Source organism: Platalea leucorodia, assembly GCF_965183815.1.
Source record: "Platalea leucorodia genome assembly, chromosome: Z".
Classification (NCBI taxonomy): Eukaryota; Metazoa; Chordata; class Aves; order Pelecaniformes; family Threskiornithidae; genus Platalea; species Platalea leucorodia.
In genome coordinates, this window is record NC_138858.1 from 35,006,751 (window position 1) to 35,030,187 (window position 23,437).

A 23,437-nucleotide genomic window follows, 5' to 3' on the forward strand; every position below is an offset into this window, starting at 1 on the left:
GACCAGAGGCTGTGGGGTTTATCAATGGTATAACACAAATTGAAGAAAAAATTAATCTTCTGCCAGTATTTTTCGCATTTTCAAGGCCTGGAACAAAATGCCACATGACAGTAAGTACAATCCAGCAGGTCTTTCACCTCATAACATCAGAAGATTGTTTTTCAAGCAAACAACAAAAACCATTTCAGCAAAGAGGAAACTACAGATTCAGTTTCTTGAAGCACAGAGGACTTGATTGTCACTAAATATAAATCCCTGTAGCTTCTTGGACATCAATGGCCACATCCTGAACAGTATAATTTTTTGGAGCTATGACAGTTTACTCCAAACAATGATCTGGCCTCTTGTGCCTTCAATTTCATAGTGTTTTATAATGGATAAAATGTGTTAGACAAACACTATCTTTGTCCTTGAAGATTATTCGATCTGAAAGGGCAGGAAAGAGGATAATATAAACCAACAGAATCAGCTAGCTTGTTCTGGGTTTGTTTTACTTCAGATTTGTTTGGATTATGGCTTTTTCGTTGCTGACTTCTAAATCAGTAGCAACATTCCCATTTACTTCAGTAGCTTGGGATGTTGCCCAAAAGACATCTACAATAACAACAAAGCATATAATTCTAGCCCTCTTGATAAGCAGCTCCTCAGAGTGGGGGCAGAGGAGAATGAATTTCCTGAACACTCTGTTGGCAGGTGGATAGAGGACAGCATGGCGTAGGGTGGCAGGTGCACAATGCTGTTGGTGACAGACACCTTAATTCCTGTAAATTCAAGCTCTGTGTGCAGAGACCCACCCCCAGGCCTCATGGAGAGCCATTCTGGGTTCAATAACCGTATGAAAGTATGTTAGACAATTTCCTATATTAAAATTCAGAGTTTTACGTTGTCCAGCAGCCATTGCAGTGTGCCAATCAAAACAATATCTTCACTGTATATGCTCACAACACAAAGCCAGCTTTAATATCAAGTTTGTAGCTAGGTCTATAACATATGTTAGTTCTTCATCTTAGGCTGCTAAAAAGGTCAGATTTCATCAACAGTCCCTTACAAGTAAAATTCATTACTCCAGGCTCATTGTATGTATTGCTCTGTAAATTCAGGAGAAAAAAAAAAAAAAAACAACAACCAAACATGCTTCTTCTACTTTGTGGAAGCTCTATCCAATCTTGCACCTTTGTCAGTAAACTGTTTCTCTGAAATACTGCTCTCAAATCTTACATATATCTTCAAGAGGCAATGGTGATCTGTGTTATTTTGGAGCTATTTCAAACTCTTAGACAAGTGCTACTTATTTTCATTTTATGCCAATCTGCAACACTCTTCCAGGTCTCACTCATTTCTCTGTGGGCAGTCATTTGTCACCTCTATTGCATCATTTTGAAACTGCAGATCTCTCTCTAGGCACTAGACTGTGCTAGGTGAAAGTAATAAAGGCTCCCATCACTTATATAAGTTTCCCTGCTGAAGGTGAACTCTTGAACTACAGACGTAGACTAAATTTTCTGCACTTTGCTTTGCAGAAGCCACTGCAGGGCAATTTCATCTTTCAGCCATGCTTAAGCTCATTGATGTCATCCCAGAATAAGAAACACAAGAGGATAGGGATTATTAGCATTATCATGACACGCATTTAAGTAGAGTGGCTAAAATTTTTGTTTAGTTGAATGGAACAGTATTTAACACATTTTTTGAAGTAGACGTGACTGAAATCACTTACTCTGCTTTAAACTGGTTACAGCCTATGTGAGACTAATTATGAAAATTTGGTACTTTAAAAAAAGCAATACCAATTAGTCTAAAATATAATTTGACTTGATTTAAGACTTTTTTTTAAAATCAGGTTATCCAAAACTTCAGACAAAAAACTTGTCCTTTGCCTTAGTTATTTTTCCTATATATGAATTTATAGCTGGTCCAGCTTTCAAGAAAACTAATATAAATTTTGCCCCAATGAAAACAGAATCAGCCTTATTTGCAAAAAAAAAAAGTGTTTAATAGGAATCTGAGAAAAACATCTTTCAGTCTGCTGGATGAATATGAGAAAATTATTGCCCATAAGGCAGATGACTGGTTAATGCTATTTTAATTATCTTTAATCCAGATTTCAATCTTACAATAGAATACAGTACAATATCTACAAGATTTCCTAGAAAAATTAATAATATTGCTGTACATATGAGATGTATCTTAGTAACTACAGGGCTTTCAAAATCTGACACAACAAAGGGAAGACACGAGAAGGAGACTAAACAATTTAAGGAGTGTGTAACCTCATGTATAATCCTAAACCATGCAAAAAAGTCTTTTTATTTCTATTATTTCAGAATGGTATTTCCAATTATGTAAGGTTGCACTAAGTGGAGTTTCATGTTGACCACTGGTTTGACTTTCAATTCTCTAACAAAAAGGGAACGATTATAGACTAGGACAATACATAATAGAATTAACAGAATCACTGCAGTTTCTGTAACAATAAGTATTACTTTTGTGGTGTTCTAGTTGGCAAATAAGCCTACTAAAGGTTAACCTATGCAAATGAGCCAAGTCTTCATTGTAAATTGCCAAGCTCCCTCAGGCTCACTGTAATTCTATCTGTTATTAAAACCAGTGGTGCTATGTTGATCTGCATTATCTGAGACTGTCACACTGTCTTTACCACTACAGCAAATTGGTTATTTAGCAGACCACTAAGGTTTAAATGTTTATAGTTGAACTCACCAATTCTAGTTGGAAGTAATTTGCTAAAACCTGAAGTGCAGCTAGGAGAGATGAGACTTTTATGTACTCCTTATGATTATGTACTTTTACAATTTGGATGATAAATGCCAGTAAGACCACCTTGTATCAGTTTCACTGCATGTGCTAATCTGAGTAAAAGATTTTCAGCAGTAAGTTTCCCATTGGTTGTGCTTCCAATTATAAACAGAAATTTATCTGCTTTACATCAATTAATGTCAGTGTTGTTTGTTGCCCTGCCATTTCATAATTTGTTTATAAATTCATACTCTTCCACATCCACATATTCTGCTACTGAAACTCCAGCACAATTTCCTGAAATCTGGATAATTAGTGTAATCTCTGCAGCTGTCTACCGATGCCTTGAGACAGTAGTTTTGACTGCTTATTGCTTATTGTGTGCTAGAAAAACAATAACGTGATAGGCTGTTCTTTTCTTTTTTTTTTTTTTTTCTTTTTTTTTCCCTACTGCTTTCCAGGAAAAAAAATATTAGGTGAATTTTGCCCTCCTTTAAGTTAGCCTTCTTTGTACTGTTAGGATGCACCAGCTAAAATTAGAAGAAATAGCCTAAACCTCAAAATGTGATGTGCTTATTCAAATGTGCAGAACTGAACAAGACTATGAAACTGAAGAAGTGCAAAGAGATGGTTTACCTGAATAGACAGCCTTGTTCCACCACATATTCTTTATGAGCTTGATTGATAAAGATCTGTTTCCTGACACTGACCTTTAATGATTCTTTAAGGTACTGTTTCACAGAAATAAAAATACATGAAGCAATATCATTACAATCATATGTCTTTTCATGTGTTCTGGAATGGAGCTTATGAATGAATACTATGTTTTCATACTCTAAACAAACAGATGTGTGTATTCTAGCTCCAGACTTTCTGCCTACTTTGAAAATGCACTTAAAAAGCCTTTATCAGTAGGCTGCTGCAGGAAAGATGAGCATTTCATCTGAGCAATATCTGCTGTTCCAGATCCATCTTTATTTCAGAGAGAGAGTAATCTTGGTTAACTGGCCATGTGGGGTATACAGTGTTGTCCTTCAGTGCTGCCTACTTTCTTGGTATCAGACATTTATGACAAGAGATGCTGAGCTGATCCCGGATGAAAGCATTTGAGTGCAAACAACAACAGACTCTTTAGAAAGCTATTTACATTTTACAGTTAAATCTATTAACCTAAGCAACTGGAGAGGAAGAGGTGATGAGGATGTTACAAATTATTTAGTGTACACTCTGGGCTGCACTTGAGCAAGGGATGATTGGAGACTTCCAAGAAGGGAGAGGTTGGAAGCTTATGCTATCTGACAGCCGGAGAAGAATTGCTTGTCTGCCTTGAAAACTTAATATTCACAACTAGTGTAGTATCCAAACAGTCAGGAAAGGGTAGCAAACTCTGCCAGAAGTGTTTTCAGAGCCCATTGCACCTAAGCACTGAGCACAGGAAGAAGAAATGGGAGGTAGCAGCAGTCGGAGATTCCCTCCTGCAGGGAACAGGGAACCTGTCTGCTGACCTGGAATGTTGTCACAGGTGATTTGTTGACTGCCACATGCTTGGATCTGGGATGCTGGAGGGATACTGCCAAAGTTTGTCTGGGTCTCAGACTAATACCCCTTGTTGGTCTTCCATGTGGGCCACAACGGTGCTGTCAAGGGACACTTGCGCTAAATCAAAAGGTACTACAAAATCCTGGAGGTAAACATGACTTCCAGAGGTGACGTTTGACAGCCACCAGTGGAAGCCTGAGTAGTGTTCACCTACATCTTACAGATGAAAAGGGAAGACTTGAGTGGAAAAGGGCACAATTTATAAATTAACAGCTGGCTGAAGGGCTGGTGTTACAGAGAGCACTTTGGTTTTTGTGGTCATGAATCCTTCTCTCAGGCATTAAGACCACTATCAACAGGTGGGATCTGCTTGACAAAGTGGAGTAAGAGCATCTTTGTCAACAGGCATGCCAACCTGGCAAGAAGGATTTTAAACTAGGTACCAGGGAGGCTGATGATAGCTGTTTGCAATTAACTCAAGAAGCAGAGGTCATAGGTGATGTATGCAGAGGGTGGGAGTAAGGCAGTTTTTGAAAAGGATAAAACAGGTTGAAAGGGGACTCACCTCAAGTGCCTGCACACAAATGAACACAACCTTGGAAATAAGCAAGAGAAGTTACAGCTCTGCATGTGGTCGCAGAGCTATGCCACCACTACAATCACCAAGACACTCCACAGTCATGGAGTTCTCTGATGGTGGGATACAGGCTGTTCAGAAAAGACAGGCAGGGATGACAAGGAGGAGGGGTTTGCCCTGTATGTGAATGAAGAGTTCAAATGTATGCTTTTTAATAGGATGGATTACAGGCTATGTGGAAGCTTGTGACTCAGGCCCAGGCCAATAATGGTGACATCATGGTGGGACTGTATCCACCCAAACAGGGCGAAGAAGTGGGCAAAGCCTTCTTCAAACCACTGGAGGAAGTCTCCAAGTCAAAAATCCTGGTTGCCAGGCGAGACTTTAACCTCCCTGACATCTGCTGGCAAGGCAGCACGGTCAAGAAAATTTCTGTATAAGATTTCTGAATATCAAGAGATTATCAAGGATACAGGTACTCAATGGGCCAACCAGGGCTGGCACTCAGTTGGGTCTGTTATTCACTAATAAGGAAGAATTGGTTGCGGATGTGATAACCAATGGTTGTAGTAACCATGAAAGAGTGGAGTTCAAGATTGTGAGGAGAGAGAGGAATTATAGCAGCAGAGTACAGATCCTGGATTGGAGGAAAGCGGATTTTGGATTATTCACAGAACTGGTATGGCAAGTCCAGTTGAAGGCAGCACTGAAAGACAAAGAAAATCTGGCAGGTCTTGAGGACAGCATCCTTCAGTCACAAGAGCCATCCCTCTTGATGGAAAAAGGAATAGGCACAGCAAGACACCAACGTGGCAAAACAGCAAACTCACAAGAACTGTGATGGAAAAGAAATATACATGAGAAGTGGTAACAGGGACTGGCAACAAAAGAATATAGAAGAAACACTGCCTAGGCATGCCTGGATGGTGTTAGGAAAACCAAAGCTCAGCAAAGGTGAAACCTTGCAAGTGACATCAGGGGCAAGAGGAAGAGCTTCTACTCTGACACTAACAGTAAAAGTTTGAACAAAGAAAATATGTTCATGCTCTGGTGGATAACAAGCGGGATACCACAGGGCCTCTCCTGGAACTTGTACTGCTTGACATTTCTACCAGTGACCCAGAGGAGGGGACAGAAGGCAAGTACATCAAATTTACAGCTGATGCCAAAGAGGAGGCAGTCACCACATTTGAGAGCAAGGCTGCAGTTCAGTAGGACCTGGACAGGGGGAGGAAGGGGCTGACTGGACCCCATGAAATTCAGCAAGGATGAGGCCAACCCCTGCTCTGGGAAGGCAGAGCCTTGCAAGGGTGCAGGCTGGGGCCAGCAGGGCCAGGGAAAAGAAAACAGCAACCTCCAGGACAGCTCAGCAGTGGAACTGCAGCACAGAGAGGTTGTGCCATCTCCGTCCTTTGAGTTTTCTAAGATCCAGCTGGATACAGACCTGAGCAACTTGTTCTGAATTCAGTGTCAACCCTGCTTTGAGCAGGAGGTTGGACTAATGAGACCAGGTCCCTTCCAGCCTGAGTGATCCTCTCATTCTGTGATTTTGCTCCCTTCAACCTTGGCACCTAAGGTCTAGACAGCTACTTCTGCTTCTTTTGTAATTCTTGCTAAAAGCATTCCAGTTCAAATCACTGGTAATATTAAATTCAACGGCTGGGAAAAAAAAAAGTGAAATTGTATGTATTGACACATCTTCTTGACAACCTATAATGTCTCTGTATAAATGGTGTCACGAGTACAAAAGCTAACAGGATATTAGAAGAGCAAGAAAAACCAAGTAAGGGTTTGTAACAAATACAGATGAGGAAAAGACCTGAAAAATAGACAATTTAATCAGAAAAGGACAACAGAAGTAGAGATGAAGGCTTGATTTTAACCATGCTTGGTACTGTACTTATAAACCATTAACAAAATTGGCTGAGGTTGTGGGTGATACAGAACCAGTGCACTGAGTGTATGTGGCTAGCTAAGTGCTGCACCCACATGTGATATTACACTGGCATTGACCTGAGGTGAGTCATACCCTGTTCAGAACTGGAACTAGGTCTATAGGATTGAGTGGGGGCACCAAAGAGTGGCCAGAAAGGCCTAGGAGTGCCATAAACTGAAAGAGGAAAGGCATTATTCAGGACACTGTAGGAAGAAGCAGTAAGAAACAACCCAAGGCCTCAAAATAGGTGCTTGCAACACAGAGAAAAAAAACTCTAGAGCATAAAAATTGATCTGTCAAAATAGAAAATGAAGGGTGGTATACTAGAAAGGATGAAAGAGAAAGAGCAGATCTAGAAGACAACTGGAAAAACAATACTTTTAAAGTGTGTAGGCTGGCATTAAGGCAGAAACAAAAAACAAGAAGCGCCTCTGATCCAAAAAAACATAATCATAGGATGTAATACCACTACTGTATGCTGACAGCTTCTTCCTAATGATGTGGGTGCATGTGACAAGGAAGTCCTTTATTTTGGGCTGATGCACATTCATCAATGGACACTAAGCAACATGAAGTGTGGGAAAACTTGGTTTGTACTGTGAGAAGCCAGACTTCATTTTTCAGTCTTGGTTCACACACATCAAAAACTATTTCTTCAAAAGTATCAAATGAAAAAGTAGAAGCTGACGCAGAAAAAAAAAAAAAAAAAGAAATAAACTTTAAAATATTTGGGCTGTCAAACTCAGGACCTTGACATTTACTCAAAAATGCATTTGAGTAATTTGAAAATGTGCTGTTATCAATCTCTGTGCACTTATCAAAAAGCCCAGATCCTTTGGAAACTTAAAAGTTGGGTTGTTTATTAATATAAAATATATTTTTTCATTGTTTCTAAACCAGTTTTGTCATTAAATTTGTTATTTTTCAAGACATGAGATACTGTCAATTGGATCCAAAGTTTGCCTAGTTCATTTCACATAAAATTCTAGATTTCTTTATCTTACTGAAGTAACATGGAATGATCTTATAGTTAAAACTGTAAAATCTACTCAAATGTGTTAATTTCTGAAATTTCTTTCCTTTCTTACCAAAACTGAAATTTATGTAATTCTTTGCTTTTTCAGAAAAATGCTTTTCAAAGAAACATCTTACCAGAAATCATATTAAAATTAATGATCCAACTGCTTGTAGCCATGCTATCTCCTGTAAAAGATACTGCTGGGCTCACTGTGAAACTGGTACCATAATCAAGACATTTAATATAATCTATGGCTTAAAATATGATACTTTTCCTGCAGACATGAACATCTGTTTGGGGATTGTTAAAGCACAAATCGTTAAATTCAGAACTTTAACCAATTTGTTTTGCGTGATCTCACATACTCTACATCTATTTCAGTTATCTAACCATGCAACCTTACACCGCGATGACATACATAAATAGGTAAACATTCCTACTGAGGGATGCCCAAGCACAACTCAAGAGCAAGCGCAGTGGAGAGTCCCAGATTCTTCCCCTGGGTAGCACAGAGCAGCTGTCAGGCTTAAAGCACAGTGACACCCTCCCAGTGATGGAGACACAAGGCTGGAAGGTGAAGGTGTCAGGGAGGAGCAAGGACTGGCTGCTCCCCGTGGGAAGGGAGTCAGGAGCCCAGGCTGAATGCCAGCCAGCCTGGGCACAGACACAGCTGCTGAGCAGCTGAAACACGGCTCAGGCAGACAGCAGGGACAGCCTCTGCTAAAAACAGCTGCCCAGGGAAGGAGGGCAGCACAAGCTTCTGGCTTCTCATCAGTGATGGAGCTGACCTTCAACTTGTCCTACTGAGCACCTTAATGCATGCTGCTGAGCCCCTTAACTCATCCCATTGAGATCTCCATGATGGGGCATGTACCCAGGGTGCTGACAGAACATGGGATCCTACTCAGATTTTTCACAAACATTTCAGATGTTCTGCCAGCTTTACTGGAGGAGCTGGTCTTCCAATTTTGCTTTCTAATGTCCTTAGTCTCCTAAGTCTGCAACTTCAATTGAACTTTTTTTCTTTTTTGGAGAGGAAATGAGGAGGAATGGTTAAAATGACCTTGTTTCTTTAACTTTGAATGTGAAAGCCTCATTTAGTCAGAAAAAAAGAAAAAGGTGGCTTCATATTTTTCAGTATATACATCACAGGCTATGACACATCTCAAGAAATACTGACATTTTCAAGCTGAGGTAAAGGTCTTGCAGTACTGTATGATCCAGCAGCAAATTCTAGCATACCTGCCATCTCAGGTAACTTCTTTCCATGAAAAATGAAAGTTTATTTTTAAAAATGATGGACAGAAGTACCTTTTTTCCAGTACTCCTGTCCTGACAACTTGCCTGCATTTTCAATAAACCTTATTTTATTAATGTGTAGCTACAGAGCAAAGCAAAAGTGAACTATCTGTGTTAATGATAATAACAATCTCTTTATTAAACACTAGAACTGTATATCATGTTCAGTGAATAGAAATGTCAGTTTTATAAATATCTGAAATGATATTTCCCAGTTCAAATGAAAAGATGACAATGGCTTCTCATATTCATTTTAATATTTTTAGAAACTAATTAATTAAAAAACACTTTCCTTGAATTTTAGTATACAATATATATAGTTTCATTCTGGAAAATTATATTTTCACATTTTCACATCTAGACACAGATGAGGATTAAGTGTGCTCTGGTAACTCACTTTTCACAAAGAAAGATCCCATGCAGCATTTGGATTCATATATGAACCCAAATTGTCTGAACATTTTTTTTGTACTGAGGTGTTTAGATATAGGAAACAGAAGGTCAGTTCTAACTTATCTTCAAAGTCCCCACGTATCATATAAGTGATATTTATCTCTGCCTTTTTCATAAAAGCAGCATTATTTTCTTCTACTGAGAAGGAAAAAGAAATTCAAAATAATTCAAAGCTGGCTCTGTAAACTGAGGAGCTGGCTTATTTTGTGAAAAGATTGACTAATGATGGCCCTGACAAGGAAAAAGAAAAAGGAAAAAAACACACTAAAAACTAACAAAAAGAAGTTAAGGTATTTAAGACTCAGTAAAGATCCACAGGTGATGTAAATCATGGATCAGTTTACACCAGCTGAAGATGAGCCTGTTGGTTTCCAAACCCTCAGAAAGTTAAGACTGTGATGATGAAGGTTACCATAGTTGTACCTTCATTTCAGATGCTCATTTGCCCACTGCCAAACTCATCCACTTGACCACTCCAATATTCAGTTCACAAGCACTTGCAGAGTGGTGTCATCACACCAGACATGATACATACATTACAGTAATGACACTAAAATACTTCCCATGCAACTTAGGCAAAGCTGACAAAACCTAATTTTTCTAGCGGTCTGTGTCTTGAGGCTGGGGAATAAAAATCTTGTTAGAGCTCTCAAATTATGTCATAGTTTAAAGAATTTGTAAATCATGGGCATTCAGTAAATACCATAGGGTAGCTCCCAGAGAACTGATGGTTGACTGTATAGATAACAGCATGAGGTAAGACAGAACCAGCACATCAGCTTTCATCACCAACCAAGCACAAATAGAGCTGGCTATATTTTCATAACATTCTCCAGTAGGTTAGGCTATAGGCCATAGCTAAACCTTGTGTGGCTGCATAGAGACCTGTTCTCAGCATCAAGAACTAATGTTTACACAAGGAAAATTGTGCAAACTGTCTACGAATGTCTAGCATATTAACTAACTCTCTTTGCACGGCTTTTAGTCCACACAGGTGATTCACAAGCTAGGGGTTGACACACCAACTTTTTCCTCATTACCTTGCTTATGTAGTCAAGCCCTTTCTGAACAGAGCCACAGAAACACAGATATTGTGCATTTGGATAATCTCCAAGGTCAAATCTTTCCAGGCACAGTAGGGGAGCAGGACTCTCTAAGGGCAAGAATATCAAAATAAAGACTATAAAAGGGATTGCATACCGCCAAACTGTTCAGCCAGATTTCCAGCAGGAAGCCCAAGGGAACATCTGGAGGCAAAGAAGGGAAATGATCCTCAGCTGTGCAGCTCTAGTAGTCTGCTGAACAAAATTCATAGGTCCTGGCTATGCAGAAGGCTTACAAAAAGTCTACATCATGTTCACCATTATAAGAGGAAGTTTTATGATGCCAGGCAATCCCAGGCAGCATATCTGTTTGCTCTTTTTTACTGGGGCCTTGTCTAAGAGCAGGATTTATCCCTTCTAAGCTTATTATGAATTTGCTGTACTTGCTAAATATTCATAGCTAAAACCTGTATGCTGCTTCTTTGATCTGGGAGTTCTTTTCAGATAAAATCTCAAGAGCTTTTTACTAGCTCTGGTTTACCTTCTGATGTGATAACAGTGAATTTGTGTTGCATGTGTCCCAACAGACGTTTTCAAAGAGAAAAGGTTTAAGCTTGGAAGGAAGCAGGGTCCAGAGTAAGCTAGGAAGGAAGAGAAAATAGGCTCAAATGGAGAATAAAATGAAAGCCTGAAAAGGAAAGAGTTTCATTCAAGTATTACCCAATACTCCTGTTTGTAAATGGAGAATGAATTGAAGATATGAGAAGTGTACTAAAAGCCTCGGTCCTACACTGAAGCAAGCTATAGCATATTTGGTTTTACAGGCCACAGATGGTAAGGTTCACTGCTGTGGCCCGTGGCAGGTTGGCAAGAATAAATGCACAAATAAATTATTTCTGTGGCCTGTCAGAATTGAGTGCACTCTCACATTTTGACTTGCATATAGAGAAGCAGAAGAAGGAGTAGGTAATCCATTTTCTGCTCAATGTCAGTTACACTGTGGCTGAGTGTTTTCCCAGAAAACTTGTTAATTGTTGTCTTGGTGCCAATGAAGATGTTTCTTGACAAAATATCCTCACCCCACTGAAAGCCATCCTTATTGATAAATCGGAAAGAGAGTAAGAGCTTGAATAAGGCCAGTTTTGCTCAGTGGAAATTGTCCTTGCAAAGAATAGAGAAGCATTTTGTTCATTTCAGAGACTGTTTTTCTCTATTTCTATGTTTCATTACCCTTCATAGCACCTGCTCAGAATTTAGCATTTCAGGATATCTGATATGATCATTGCCTTTTTATTTAATTATCAAAATAAATAGTTAAACTGAAAGCTGTAAGTTTAAGATTGGAGTGTTTCTTTTTCTAAATTATGTATCTTTGTCAATTACTTCAGCCTGATCTTGAAAACGCCATTCGAAGAATTTTTTTTTTAAATGTCTTTTAAATGTGAATTTTCCCAGTGTTCTTTGTCTGTTTTCAAGTGAGCCTTTCTTTCCAAGTAATTAAAAAAAAAAACAACCTTCACAGTTCTCTGTTTTGAATTCAACTATTTGTCTCTGACCTTTGCTAAAACTTGTAAAATCACAAGGAGATAAGCATGAAAGAAATCATGTGCTGTTCAAGTACTTAAAGTCCAGGGAAATGCACTGAAGTAGAAAGGGGATTAATAGAAGAAGGAGGGTGAGGCCAAGCCATACTGTGTTGGTAGAAGAAGGATTAGTAAGCAGACTGAACCAGGGGAGAAATTAGCAGTGCTTATTTCGGGTTAGACACAGCTGTAGGACGTGCAGAGATAGAACAGGATCTCAGCAGAGGAGAGGTACCAGAAAGAGAGAACAGGTACAATGCATGATGCATTGTAGGTTCACTTTCTGGTGGAGTTGCCATTAGAGAACAACAAGGGAACACAGAGGGAAAATGCTGAGTAGAGAAAAAGATACACTAGTTAAACACAGAAAAGAAAGGCATGAACGGGGAGGGGGTGTGGAAAATAAAGTTAAAAAAACTGGTGCCTTAGACAGGTTTTAGCATTTTGTGGCAGTGAAGTAAATCTAGCTGGCAGATGTACAACGTAACTGAACATTAGGGAAGCACTTAGAAGTCAATGAGCAAATATAGCTCTAGGTAGTTACCATCTTTTGTGCAGATAATGAGAAAAGAGAAGTGAACTTTAGTGTCTGTAGTCAAAGTTGTTTGCTTTTCCAGTTACAGTATTGAAGTGCAGGGTTCGAAGGCAGTTTCTGGGGTGGAAGGGGTAGCCTGGAGGTTTGTATCACTTGTTTTTATTATTCTATCTCTCTCTTTCTCTCTCTCTCACTCTGTAGAGGGAGCTAGGTGTCCCATTGCAGGAGAGAAGAAGTCAGTGTCCGTGGACTGCCGGGTCTCAGAAGGAGCTGGCTCTGCTGGATCCACCATCATGCAGCTCCGTGTGCTGCTGCTCTTTTCCCTGCCACTGCTTCTTAGCATGCTTGACCAAGCTGGGGCTCAGTTTCCTCGCCAGTGTGCTACTGTTGAGTCCCTGAGGAGCGGTATGTGTTGCCCAGACTATTTCCCTGTGTTTGGGCCAGGTACTGACCGGTGTGGTGTATCTACGGGGAGGGGCCGGTGCGTACAGGTGACTGTTGATTCACGACCCCACGGCCCACAGTACATCCATGATGGGCAGGATGACCGTGAGCAATGGCCCATACGCTTCTTCAACCAAACCTGCTGGTGCAACGGTAACTTCTCTGGTTACAACTGTGGGTCATGTCGCCCCGGCTGGAGTGGACCTACCTGCAGCCAACAAATCAATATAGGTAAGAGCATCAGAAATACAACATGAAAATTATCTGTTGGCAGTGCTTGCTTCGGAATGTACTTAGCGTGTTTCTTTTCTTTAAAATACAAAATGCCCTTTATATTTATTTAGCAAATGTATGTTGCCATAGGGGTTAAGGCAGCTGCTAGATGAGTTGTTCAACTTGTGTACCAAGCACCTACATTTACTACCCAATAAAAGGAAGAAACAAAACCTGTAGTCAGTCCAGGATTATGACCAAGTCCATTAAAGAGTAGAACATCTAAGTTGAAAAAATTGTATTCTTTGGAATTATTTAAAACAATGTATATAGACATCTATGTGTCTTTGTGAGTATGTCTGGGAATAATACATATCTAGATATTATGTTTAATACCTTGTGACAACTTTAAGTGTGATAGCAGCTCTTTTGATTCAAAATCCCTTAATACATTTCTGAACTATGTACCTGGCCTTGTAAATTTTTATTTATTTAGTTGCTTTCAATGACTTTAAAAGCCTTAACTCATGACTGTGATCTGTTCAGATGAATTAGCACAGGGACTGGTGGGTCTTTCTGAGAGTTCTTCAGTTTCATCCAGATTATCAGTAAAGAGATGTCTAAAATTTTTTGAAATTCTTATGAAACCCTTGTGGGATGGGAAAAATGCTGAATATTCTGCATAAATTGAAAAAGACAAGCAGGTTTTGGGACAGATCCTTGTTCTCGAGTCAAAACCATCTGAATAAACAAGATTTCAGTCTTTATTACTGAAAGTTTAAAGGCGTTATTGAAATACTGTAAAATCCATAATCCCCCAAATGAGCGACGGGTTCTGTTGACATGAAAAACAACACGTCTCTAGCACAAATGTGCAGTGCCTCTTGCAGAAACAGAAATCAGCACTGCCATTATTTTCACCAGATAGGAAATGCTCTGTGAACGTGAGTGCATGTTCCAGCAAGGGTTAACAAAGGACTGCTTACAAATTCAAAATCTTAACAGTAAGATTCCTTAAAAACGTCTTATGGAGGGCTGTAGAAAAGACCTTAGCATTTTATTCCTTTTAGCTCCAAGAAGCAAAACAGAAAGCAGAAAGTATGGCTCATGAATTGGATCTGCTAAGCCAGGTTGCACCCTCTGATGCTCTGGCCTGTTGTCATTAACAATGATGATAACCCTGAAAAATAACCAAGAAATAAGTGTTAACACACACAAACTTAGCAAAGCAAATCTGGACACAGGCAAAAAGCAGTTTTAGCTGATTTTCTAGGGTATACAAGAGTACTTTTCTCACTTATTAAATCCTTTACTACTCAGTGAAATGCTAAGCACATCAGATTTATTGTGCATGACAACAGGAGTTTAAATAGGAGAAATTATCTTCTTATTATGCTTTAAGTTTCCACATGGAGGTCACCTCTTTTGTCCATCCATAGAGCTGGCCCCAGCTGCTCAGACTTTAGAAATAATTATTGGATTACTGTTGGTATATCTATACAAAATAGCTGTAAAATGCAGTTTGGTGCCTTCATATCTCCTAAATTCACATGTAATAATAGTCCCAATTTTTTATTGTGGTTCACATACATATTTTGGAAAACGAAAAGGCTAAGATGTCTATGTAAATCAAAATTAGATGGATATTTTTAGTGTGCTACTTAAAATCAACAACAAAAAACCCTTCAGTGACCAGGGCTAGCACATCAGTTCAGTTCTGCAAAACAGAAAAGCATGTTTCAGGATACAGAGTCCTTGGATGAAATTCATGCTTCATAGAATTATTTCTATAAATTTCAGTGAAGCCAAAATATTCCCCCACTGAATCAACTTTATATAGTGAAATATAATTCACTTTTATTCTTCATATTGATTCATGCTGAAGACCTGTTGTTCCTCATATCAACATAGTCTATCACTCATGTTGACAATTATGGATTTTACAGTATTTTTTATAATGAAAATGAGTGCATGTTGAAGAATAGCTGTGAGGACTTCTACCCATGCCTTAGTCTCAACTTAGCCTGAAATCTTCTCAGTCCACGTGAAAGAGTGCTGGACTGGGACTGAGGTGATGTGGACTCCATTCCTCTTGCTGATATACTGGTATTTCAACAACTCGATTTTCTTCCCTGTTTCACTGTCTATATGTGGACAATTATATTTTTAAATGGTTTTGTGACATACTGCTAAAAAGGACTAATATATGGCTGTTGTTAATAATAGCAGGTAATGACATTAAAGAGAGAAGTTGTACTGTGTGAAATTCACAATTCACTGGTGAATCTGCTATTTTTCCTGAAAAGGTTCAAGCATAAACAATGTACTTCTTCACTAAATTGTCAAGCAGTAGAGCTTCTGATTATTATAAATTGCCATATAGTATTCTTTTCTTGTAAAGTATTATCACAGGAAACCTTAAGTATATTGGATGAAGTTCTGAAAGGTTTGTGTGACAAAGAACTGTCTTTGTCATTTCTCTGACAAGATGGAAGGATAATCTGTAAAAATACTTCTAAAAGCACTAAAAGCACAAGGTTTTGGGCTTTATTTTTGTGCGGCTCAACCTTTCTGATAATAAATAACATTTTCTATTTGTGCTCAGGACTCTCTGAATTGCCCCAATGAAAAAATGGCTGAACGCTTGAAGAAAAAGGGACTTACCTGGAATCATTAGGAAAAAAATAAATTAGTCCTGTGAGATCAGACTTGAGTGTCTATTACTTTGGTAACTTGCTTATTTTGTATCCTCACAGTCAGGAGGAATCTTTTGGATCTGAACGCAGAAGAAAGGAGGCGTTTTGTGAATGCCTTACACCAAGCCAAGGTGACAATCCATCCTGACATTGTTATTGCCACAAGAAGACGTGAGGAAATATTTGGACCAGATGGCAACACACCACAATTTGAGAATATCTCCATTTATAACTACTTTGTGTGGTCTCATTATTATTCTGTCAGGAAGACTTTCCTTGGTGCAGGGCAGCAGAGTTTTGGAGGAATTGATTTCTCTCATGAGGGTCCAGCTTTTGTCACGTGGCATAGGTACCATCTACTGCAGCTTGAAAGAGACATGCAGGTAAAGTTTGCATTAGTATTGAGCCATGTGTTCATGCTGTTTTGTACAGTTAAAGAACTTCTCCCCATATTCCAATAAGCAAAAATGATAGCAGCTCTTTCGACACATTGAAATAATTCTGCTTCAATTTCAGTAACTCATTAGGTATACTAAACTTAATAGAGTGCATTTAGGTTTTAGACTGTCATTTTTAGACTCATCCTAAAAATAATATTTCAATCAGAGTAATGGAAAACATAAAAGTTACATAAAAACCTCCCATAAAAATAGATACAAATTATAGATATATCCATAAAAGGCATTTTATTGCACCAACAAAGTTATTTCCAGTGTTATTTTTAATATCAAGGCCCTGATTCTTGACTAAGTTAGACTAATCAAAGCAGCAGAAATTCTAAAGAAAAGTATTACAGAGATGGCTTGGGGATTCAGAGTCACATTTTATTTGTATAATTAGTGTAACTGCTTAGAGAAGTTAGTGTTTTGTTACACTCTTCCATAAATCAGTGATTCTCTTGTTTCCCTTTCCTTGTGTGGACCTATCCATAAAAGGAATATATTCTTTTATGGACCATCATCCTTCTTAAAGAAGAAAGAATTAAGTTTTCAAGGTCAGGATTAAATAGTCTTTGAAACAGCTTCAGGTGTTTCCACTAGCTTCAATGGCTCTGCATCCAGGCTGAGGCACAACCTCCCTTCAAAAACTCACATTTGACATCAGTGGCATTTCATTATGTAGAAGTCCCAAGGAGTTGTAGCTCTTGGTGATTTCATATATATTCCTATTTATGTTAGTAAACTTGACCATTAGTTAAGCTAATTTGGCCAGCCAACACATCCTGCTATATAAATACTGGAAGCCAGGACACACTCCAGAACTGTTCAACTCCAACTCGTGCTAGACCAAATAATGACAATTTGAAAGGCCGGTATCCCTTTTCCTTACTTTTCCATCTGTTCGGTTGTTCCACAGTTGGCTTAGTTATTACATGTGCTACAAACACTGCTTTTGTTGACAGGCCACTAAAATATCTGGAAAAATGGGGTATCAGTATTAAGTGATATTTCTTACTACTCATGATATGGTTTCATGGATGAAGTATTGTCTTATTAATGAGGGAGATCCATGACTTAATTCAGTAGTCCAACTATCTGTTCTGTTGAACAAAGACATCAACACGAAAAACTACTGAAAGCTTTTACATAAATTTCATAGATTTTCCACAGATTTCCTCTCCTCCATTAGGTAGGACTCTGACTCTTACTAAGATGCATTTAACTGTTTTTTAACATCCTTCTAGCAGTACAGCTGTCTGGGGGACACATGTATTAACTCCATATTTAAATTGTTTAGAACATGCTGCAGGACCCCACTTTCGGACTGCCCTACTGGAACTTTGCAACAGGACAAAACACCTGTGATATCTGCTCAGATGACTTGATGGGAGCAAGAAGCAATTTTGATGTCTCTCTTATCAGCCAGAACTCAATCTTCTCTCAGTGGCGAGTGCTATGTGAAAATATAGAAGACTATGAAACTTTGGGCACCATCTGTAACAGTAAGTATGACTGCTGGCAGACATTTGGAGAGAAAATCTTTTCCATAATAAATAAATATAATACTTTACATTGCAATGGCTTTTCCCAGCCAAAAAGTCTTAAAATGGGTTTTGAATATTTTTGATCCAAGTTTCATCAGTCTTCTGAGATAGTACATACTTATAATCTGTCTTGCACTGAGGCACCAAGCAGTTCAAAATTTGATCAGGAGCTTGTAGCAGAGGAAGAGCTAAATGCTTTGACTTCCCTTCTTATGCAGTATCTATTCATCTCCTGTGCCATAAATAATTAAATCTGGCAGTGTCATTTCTTAACTGAAGTTTAAGTTTTCTTCTGACTACTTCACTTATCACCTTCATGGCATTCTGCTCCTGAAAGGAGAACATCTAACAAATCCCCATGTTAACTATGTGGACCATGTTTTGAATGTGAAGAATATTGAATCCTAACACATCTTCCTCAGCTAAAAGAGGTAAAAAATGCCAGCAAGATTCTTGTATATTCATCACCTTCAAGCCACAACTCAGCATCTTCATGGAAATAGGGGGAAAAAATAGGGAAAAAACATAATATTGGGTTAGTCATCTACATAATCAACTATAGTCCTTTCCCCAGCTACTCTGTCAGGATGTCCTCAAAACTTTTGCCCTAGGTCTCATCAAGAAGTCACATTGAAAAACTATACAAAATTTTCCAAAAGCACTTACAGAGCCACAAATTTCAGCAAGAGGCTTCTAGATACTTCTTAAAATTCTAGTGCAAAGGATCCAGCACACAGGACCCCATGAAGATTCAGATTCTTTACCTGACATGAGGAACTGACCCATTCATTCAGTTTAAGTGTCATTTGCAAGGGATTTTCTTTTGCCTGTGGTTCAGTCGTTAAAAGGATGCATTCTGTGGCCTACTGTTTTGCACCAGTATTGTTTTCCCTCTTCCCTCCAACCCCAGGCACTGAGGGTGGTCCCATCCGAAGAAATCCTGCTGGCAATGTTGCACGGCCTATGGTACAGCGTCTTCCAGAGCCTGAGGATGTTGCCCAGTGTTTGGAAGTTGGTGTGTTTGACACTCCTCCTTTCTATTCCAATTCAACAGACAGTTTCCGTAACACAGTAGAAGGTAAGCATGGGAAATAAAAGGACCTGGAACAACTCCAAATAAGTAAAGGGAGCAGGCTTTCCATTTTTTCTGTTGGAAGTATGAGTTTGGAGACAGTCTATTGGACACTAAGAACACATTATTCTTAGCATCAAGTACTTAGTACTAAATGGAAATAAGCTCTGGGTAAATTATAGCTTATGTCAGTTCTTTAAATGCATAAATGCCTCAGAAGTCTGTCATTGGCGTGCTAAGTAGCAACTAGCTGAGATCAGGTCCTTGCAACCTAGTAATAGTTGCCATTGCTGAAAACAGACAGCCCTTGCCTGCGGATTGATGCAGCTGCATCCTTAAACAAGACACACAAGTGCTCATAGCAGTTACTCTTGTATCTGAATTAAAACAAACAAAAGAAAGCAAAAGAAATTGTAAGCCTTGGTAGTACTTAATGAAATGGTATTGAAGTAGTACAGGGTACAGTACTTACTGCTAGACATGTTAGTCCTTCTCTCTGGGCCATATAACTAACTCTGTTCTTCTCTAAGCTCTACACATTTAAAATGAAATTTTCTGTCATTGGCATCTGAACACACACCCCCTCAACACAGAAACCAGCCTAAAGATTTTATCCATACTGTTCAGCCAGTATACTGCCAGCTGTTTCTGCACTTTAATAAGCCAGAGTTTTTAACATGGAAGACTATGATTCATGAGAAAAGATTACCAAGTGACAGTTCAGGTCCCTGCCAGACCTCCCGTAGATCCTCTGGCTCTTTTGAAGAGGCATAACTCCTAGGATGGGGAGGATCTGCTCCATTTTCTTTCTCTTGGATAATAAAACCAAGAATCTGCACCAACCTTATAAATTTGTATGAAAGTTTTGGATGCATAACACGTTTGACAAACAGGCTATCAATATCCAGGTATCTAAATGTGGTTTTAGCCAATTAACTGTATGGATCCCTCTCTGGAAAGTTTGGCCAGAGCTTGAAAACAAGAGAAGTTTTCATGATGCTTCAGATCCTGACATCTGACATGAGGGTCACGAGGTGTTTGGGACTAACAGAGTTACATAGGATATTTTCACTGAAAAAACAGAGCATGTGAAGCTTTCTGAGATGTGTTCACAGTAAGCATGGAAATGATGTGTGGAAAAGTAACAGCTGGCTCATTAGGATAGATAGCAACATATACACACTTAACTCAGAAGTTAGCAAACGCATGCAACTATTTCACTTATGCTGAAAGATATGTGGGTCCCAAATACATACCTTTATTTTCATGCCATGATATGGTTTATTTTGGCCATTTTTGCATTAGATCCCAACAGCCTTGCACTCCACATTCTCAGCACTCTTTTGTAAAGGCTATTTAAATCTGAAAATTATGCATGCTAGGGATATTTTTCAAATGCCAGTAGGTGGAAAATTAGCTACTCATTTATGTTAAGCAAGGCAACACAACAACATGACAGCCACTCAGAGAAAAAAGTATCCAGCTGGGACTGCAGCTTCCAAACAAAATCTTCACTGGTATTTTTTGTGTTCTTCTTTGTTTGCATATTCAGGGTACAGTGATCCTTCAGGGAAATATGACCCAGCAGTGCGAAGTCTTCACAACTTGGCTCATCTCTTTTTGAATGGGACAGGAGGGCAAACTCATTTATCACCAAATGATCCCATTTTTGTCCTCCTGCACACATTTACAGATGCTGTTTTTGATGAGTGGCTGAGAAGGTATTCTGCAGGTAAGATGTGCTCATGGACAGAGGTGGGATAGGTGGTTGTCAGTCTTTGTAGTCACAGGAGCTCAGCTGCTTCTTGTGGGACAGCAAGATGGCCTTAAGCTTAGGAGAGAGGACCAGAATTTTAACAGTTAATATAGTTAACAAAGACAGAGTAATAACAAGCAAGCTCCCTTCCTCACCCCACTGACATCCATTTTCAAATCACCGTCTGTGAAGGGACAGAGATACCAGGGACAACTAAAGAAAACAAAATATGCAAATACATTATGTCCATGAAGCAAAGACAGTGTAATCATGGAAGGTCCAAATACTTCATGGACATTCCGTCCTTGTGTGGAGTAAATATCTATGTTTCTTCTTGCCAGACAAGACCAGATGCTGTGCACACCCTCATGATTCATTTTGACCACCCTTGTGATTTACTACCAGCACTCCTTAACCATTTCTGTGTCCTTTCAAAGGATGGTCACTGTTGCTGCCCTTGCTTCTTTAACTCTGCAAAGAAGAGAGAGAAGGAATAAGGGAGGAAGTGAAGGAGAGGGAGGAAGGAAGGATAGAAGGAAAGAACTGCAAGGAAGGAAGAAAAAAAGAAACAAAGAAGGAAGGAGATTGGCATCAGTGAACTGGGGGGAGAGTTCTGTGTAACTTCAATGTCTGTGCATTAGTCTGCACAAAGCAGTGACTGTATTCCTCTTAGGACAATCCAGCCCCTTCTTCCTTCTTCTACAGAAGACAGCTCGTGTTGTGCAACTGAGACTTCTTCATGCAGCTCCCATAACCTGCTTCATGTATTTTTCCCATGTCAACTATCAGAGAGCAATTGTATCCCCTTGTGGTACTTACATGACCTATCACAAGCTTTTGCATCATCTTACTAAGATGTATTTTTGTTTTCTTTTTTTTTTCACTTCAGCTGACTCTCTCCTGATTTGCCATAACATTGCAAAAAACTTCCATTGGAGTTCATATCAGCTGCCGTCCTGAAATGCATGAGACAGCTCTTCATCACTGTTACAATCAGACAAAGCTAGACTGTAGCAAAAAGATTTTCCAAGTCCTCCATATATACATATTTATCCTTTTCCATGCGAGAAGAAATTAAAAGCCCAACATAGGCTGAAAGTTTTACAATTTACTGGTGGTTTTTGTTAAAAAACAGAGATACTGTTAGTGGGCTTGCTTTTGGACAGAGAAGAGCCCTCCGTTCTGGATCTGTCACACTGGAAAACCAATCCTTCTAGATTAACTTAGGTTAGGAACAAAAAAATTGAGGTACTCAAAACCCTGAGTCACTGTTGGAAAAAAAATGAAGTAGTGCAAATTATTTTGATTTTATTTACAGAAGTGTGATTTGACTTTCAAATTTAGATATCTCAACATATCCACTGGAGAATGCCCCTATTGGACATAACCGACAGTACAATATGGTGCCTTTCTGGCCTCCAGTTACCAATAATGAAATGTTTGTTACTGCACCAGAAAACCTGGGATACAGCTACGAAGTCGAGTGGCCAGGTAAACTGTCCAACCTAGATGCTTCCTCTTTTTTTCTCATCATGTCTTTCTCCCTTAAGTTTATGCATCACATAATAAAGTTGGTTCAAATTTCACAAATAATATTTGAGACCTTTGTAAACATCTATTTCTTTTTTCTTGCCTGGCTTTCCAAATCAGTTATGTTTGGGATTTAGTCCAGCTAAATAACTACTGATTATAAATAGTTCCTGCATGAAGCTCCCACTATCCACTTCAATTTTTGGAGAAGTTCTCATTTGGATCTAAAACTTCCAGAAGTTCCTTATTCTTATATCACACACCTTCATTACATCACTACAGTGAATGTAAATCCCTCACAAACCAGATAGCAGAAGAAAGGTCCAGGACTGGTTTTAGAGTTTAACAAGAGAGACTGAAATTTTCTCACATTTTGGAACAAATATTATCAACCAAAATTTAAACTAGTTCTACTTCATGATTCATTGAATAATGACAGATACTGAGCTTTGGTCTGTCCCTCTGGTATTTATCCATATATTTGTCATTTACTTTTAATAACTTTTCCTTTTGCTTTTCTTCCTGTAGGTCGGGCTCTCCGTGTCACAGAAATGATAACTATCGCAATAGTAACTGCACTCGTTCTTGTCGCAATTATCTTCGCTGCTGCTGCATGTATTGTACGTGTCAAGAAAAATAAAGATGAGTTGCATCAGCCTCTTCTTACTGACCAGTATCAGCACTACTCAGATGATTATGATGGCATACCAACACCAAGCCAGTCTGCTGTTTGAAGTGACAGCATGTTTTTGCATCTGACTGAAACTGTTTATTATGCTGTATTTTATAAATGGTGGGCATCAATCTGCTTTAAAATAAAAAGCATAAACTGTCAGCTGTCTTGATATGTTTGCTTCAGGCTTCACCTCCTCTTTCATCACACCTAGGCATCAATAAGTCACCTTTGCAATGCTAATCCTGTGTTGATTTTAATAGAATTCCACAAACTCTTCAGGGCTCGCCTGCAAGCCTTTTTCATGCATATTTCTGTAAAATCTGGAAAAA

At 38.9% G+C, this 23,437-nt stretch overlaps 1 protein-coding gene across 1 annotated transcript; it reads left to right on the forward strand.

The window, feature by feature from the left end:
- Positions 1 to 13,030: 13,030 nt before the first annotated feature.
- Positions 13,031 to 23,166, forward strand: TYRP1 (tyrosinase related protein 1; the record flags this gene model as incomplete). Its single annotated transcript, XM_082336096.1, has 7 exons — positions 13,031 to 13,412; positions 16,151 to 16,473; positions 17,828 to 18,032; positions 18,985 to 19,152; positions 20,699 to 20,878; positions 22,247 to 22,393; positions 22,961 to 23,166. The coding sequence occupies 7 exons, from the start codon at positions 13,031 to 13,033 to the stop codon at positions 23,164 to 23,166; spliced, it is 1,611 nt and encodes a 536-aa protein (XP_082192222.1).
- Between the last annotated feature and the right edge of the window lie 271 nt (positions 23,167 to 23,437).